The sequence below is a fragment of the Cannabis sativa genome, chromosome 3 (genome assembly GCF_029168945.1).
Source record: "Cannabis sativa cultivar Pink pepper isolate KNU-18-1 chromosome 3, ASM2916894v1, whole genome shotgun sequence".
Taxonomy (NCBI): Eukaryota; Viridiplantae; Streptophyta; class Magnoliopsida; order Rosales; family Cannabaceae; genus Cannabis; species Cannabis sativa.
Genome location: NC_083603.1, coordinates 57,945,198 through 57,949,495, shown reverse-complemented (window position 1 = coordinate 57,949,495; position 4,298 = coordinate 57,945,198). Strand labels below are relative to the sequence as shown.

The 4,298-nt window shown below is 34.8% G+C and overlaps 1 protein-coding gene across 1 annotated transcript; it reads right to left on the bottom strand.

The window, feature by feature from the left end:
* Nucleotides 1-717: 717 nt before the first annotated feature.
* Nucleotides 718-4,022, bottom strand: LOC115709907 (probable arabinosyltransferase ARAD1). The gene is made up of 3 exons (XM_030638160.2): nt 3,675-4,022; nt 2,066-3,447; nt 718-1,476 (listed from the first exon to the last, which is right to left on the bottom strand). The coding sequence occupies exons 2-3, from the start codon at nt 3,041-3,043 to the stop codon at nt 955-957; spliced, it is 1,500 nt and encodes a 499-aa protein (XP_030494020.1). The 5' UTR covers nt 3,044-3,447; nt 3,675-4,022; the 3' UTR covers nt 718-954.
* Nucleotides 4,023-4,298: the final 276 nt, after the last annotated feature.

Here is a 4,298-nt window from a genome sequence, read left to right as displayed (position 1 = left end):
CAAGCGAAGAGTTCGAAGAGGATCAGACCCCATTCATAACAGGTGCTGACATTCTACTGCAGTTTACTAGTGAAGAGAAATTGGGAAAAACAACAACAAAAGAAAGGAGTTTTAAGGCAAACAGAAGCTTGTGATTCTTAGTTGGTGCAGAGAGGACTATGAAGGTTGGCATGGCATTCCCTGCTTCTTCAACACTTTTCTTAGTCACCGGTTGGTTTAGAATTATATATAGTTTTTTTTTTATTTTGTTTTTATCTTTTCTTTTAGTCCAAGGTTTTAGTTGAATTGCAGCTAAAAAATTCCATCTGTGAGCCTTGCTTCATCACTATATTGTATAAACTTTTAGGTCCTAACCAATAGCTGAATACTTTTGAGAATGATGAAGCTGGTCCTGGCATACCAATATTATAGTATTTTTCTGTTTTTTTTTTCTTTTTACTTTTCAATTTTTTCTTGAAAGATTTATTTCTTCTGGTGTTCACTCTTTACAATTTACAGCAAAACAGTGTTCTTGGTTTTTTTTTACCTTGTATTATTGCTATTTTCCTTTAGCAGTTTAGCTTATCCATGAAAAGAAGGTAAATTTGACACTCAAAAGTCACCAGCTTGCAAATTGGCTTGTTGATACATTTTTTTCTTCTTAAAAATGTTATTAGTTTGTTTTTCTCTGGATTTTAACACTGTACTCTCACTAATCTTTGTAAAACAAAATAAACAAATGCAAAGAATTTAGCTTTAAATAAAAATAAGTCACAACTAAATCAGTACTTTAGCTGGTTATGAAAAAAGATATGCAATTCATTTCAAACAAGAAACCATTACAAATAATTCAACTAAGGTATATTTCTTTTTCAGTCATTCTAATAAACCTTACTTCAGCAAAACCGAAAACCTGGTGATGTCAGCTGCTGCTAGTCCAAGAAATGATTGAAAAACTTGAAAGAGGCACCATGATTACAGGTTTGTTCTAATGGACTGAGATCTGTTGTACCTGTTGTTCTTGTGGCGATTAAATCGTATAGAAGATATCTTTCGAGAAACTGCCTCCCATATCATATCCACAGCATCTCCAGACTGGGATGGATACTGATATTCGAAGAAATGTACTATTTCCTTCAATCTTTCCCACATCTTGGTCCACTTCTCTTCATTGATTCCCCGAAGAAGATTCAGCAGGTATCCCTTCTTAATCGAATCAGGTGCAGAAACAAATATGCAAAACTTTGAGTAGTCCAAGACATCTTCAAAGGGTAGCTCAATTTCGTCACTAATTATCACAGGAACACAATGACTAGCAATAGCATCAAACAGCCTATTCGAAGAAGGGGTGTCACCAGCAATATGTAAGCAAAACTTCGAGGTGGCCATTTCCTGCCCTGCCTGGTTGACACCATTCCCTTTAATGTTACCAAAACTGAATTGCACATCAGGCTCATCTTTAAGAAGATAAAATAGTTCTTGGCGAATAACTCCTCCCTGGAGATTTACACACGAAAAGATCTTTAATAATTGAAATAACTTAACATATATTCTCATACTTCTAACATAAGACAAATTCAATGATATCTTGAATTACTGGGTAAAATTACACAAGAGATCTCTGGAAAGTGCTCCTTCCAAGGAACAAAAGGTTCAGTAATGATGATACATAAATTAGTAAGCATATAAATATTATAAAAGAGTTAGAGATTGTCTTGTCAAAATATGAAAAAATAAGTTCTCAAACGTTGTTATGTTTGCTCCACATTCAAGTTTGTGGGAATAAAGCAAAATCACTTCATTTTGTTTCCCGAGATTTTAAATTTATTCCAAGGTATTAAAAGTTAATTTCAAATGCTTTCTTGTTACCAAGCACCTCACACTTGACCCCAACATCAAGTCCAGGGTCAGCTAATCACACTAAATCTCACGATACATTCTTACATTGTTACCAGTCCATTTCACAAAGTTCAAAATGTTGAGTCTACTTGGCCATGGCCTATGTTAAGCAAAAAACCAGATTTTCATTTGAATAGCAAAAGCACTTGAAAAGATCACAATGCAATAGAAAATGAGAGAAACTCACATCTTTTCTGTAAATAGCTCCCCGAAAATGAGCTAATGTAGGACGTTCCGAAAAGGAGGCTGATTCATTGATGGGAACAGTTCCCACCAGATGCCTGTAAGGAGCAATTATATCCTTGTCAAGATTTGCTATTTCAACCGGGTATCTGCCAAAATCTGCAAGCACAAACATAGCAGAACCTAACTTCCTTCTTGCATCTAACATGCTATTTGGGTGGTGAGCAACTATTAGGTGATTCTTCCCACTCTGCCGTTTCCATTCATCACGACTCATCAAAAACTGAACCAGCTTCTCCTGCAACTGCTTGTTGACACTAACTTTTTCCTTCCCATGAAGCTTGGAATGCCGGTTGTAACTCAGAGATGAGAAGAATGGGACAAAGATAACATCTGCTTGACTTGATTTCTTCACTCTGATTGCAGTGCAAGGCCTGACCATTGTTCCAACATTAGATGATAAAAGATCAAGAGTAAGCCAGTACTCTATGCTGTGCTGTAGATTCAGCCCACCGGGATATGCGGGGATTCGACTTGGGTTTTGGACATCAGGCCAAGTTTGATTCCCCATCCCTTTCCAATCCAATAAACGAAAGTGAAACTCAGGAGGCAAGTCATACATATACACTCTCAGGCGTGCCTGAGCTGGGTCACACACCACCTTTTCATGTCTTTTGAAAGAAGTAGTTTTGTTGTTAGAATTTGAAACTGGGCAGGGTGGCTCTTTCCTCATGATGGGACTTCTGGCATCAACTTGTGATAGCTCAGAGGAAACTAAAGGAACTTCAAACTCTTCTCTTATCTCATTGGGCTTTAAGTAAAATGAGGTACTATTAACAAGAATTAGCTTAAAAACTGACCTGGGTGTGAAAGAAGAATTGCTAAATTGAAGAAGAAAGATAGAGGAAAAAATTAAAAGGAACATGGATATGGTTATTAAATAAAAAATAAACCTTGATGGCAACCTGCTCTTTTCCGACATTGATTAAATAAGATAAATAAATAAAAACTCTTTGCAGATTGTGGCACCACCTATAAGGCTATAAGTAGTACAAAGATAGCAATATTTCCTTCTATAGACACAGGAGCATTGTAAAGCCCATAAACTTCAGAATAAAAGCTTCACTTCAGTACTCATGGAAAGTTGAACAGAGAAACACCAATTTATCTTCAAATGTGTAAGGCAAGACCCAGTTTTTATCTTAAAACCCCTTCAGGGTTTAGAAAAAAAATATGAAGGTACAGTTGATACAGTGTCAAGCCCCCAATTATTTCCAATTACCATTCCAGGGAAAGCATTTCGTACATATACCCCTGATGTTCCAGCAAACCAACTAAATAAAGGTCACTTCTTTATGAGTTAAACCCCAAATCAATTTGCAAAATCTGTACCAGAAAGAAGCACAGAACAAATGGAATAAAGACCAAAAAAAAAAAAAAAAACTCTACTATCCCATCTTTCGACTCATGAAAATTTTGAACATGTTAGAAAATGTATAGGATCACTGAAAAACTCGAATTTTTTTTTAAAAAAAATGATCTGGGTTTCCAATGAAAGTCATTATTTTGACATAAAATTTAAAAGAAATAATAATATTAATAATAATTAGTACCTGGTCACGCTTAGAATATGATGCTTCAATGTGGTTGGTTATGATATCCCTATGTTGAGACTGAAGAACAACCAAGTTGAAGAAGGCATTAGACATGCACTGGTAGTACAGTCTCTCTCCGGACAGTCACAACTTTTGTGTAATTTTTCAGCTTTCTCGTGGAATCTTTTTTATCAAATATATATATAAATATATTATTTTTGGCTTAAAAATTGGAGAAGAGAGAAAAAAAGAAAGCCTTTGAGAACCTTTTATTGCTCCTTTCTCGTGTCCTCTATCTCTCTGTCCGAGCTGTAGGGTCTTTTTACTACGAACTTTAACTACACTGTGTTCCACCTCACCGCAAATATAGAAAACGAAACAAGGTCACACCAAATATATACAACAAACCTAAATCAGATTTTTTTAAAAAAAAAAAAAAAAAAAAAAAACAGACTTGATATTTTTATTTTTATTTTTATTTTTGAAAGAAAAACAAACTTGATATTTCCTCTTATAAAAATTTAAAACTTTATTTCATAAAAAAATAAAAAAGATATTAAAATAATTTGGGCTATGTCTTACCGACTAAAGATGTCAAACTAGGTGTAAGAGAGTCATTCCCTTTCCTCGATTTTGAGGGTA

What these genes read in the sequence shown, in the direction of transcription:
- LOC115709907 (XM_030638160.2), bottom strand. Translation starts at nt 3,043, where the DNA reads ATGTCGGAAAAGAGCAGGTTGCCATCAAGGTTTATTTTTTATTTAATA. An exon ending in GAGCTATTTACAGAAAAGAT is followed by an intron (nt 1,477 to 2,065) that starts GTGAGTTTCTCT and finishes GTAAATCTCCAG; the next exon opens with GGAGGAGTTATTCGCCAAGA.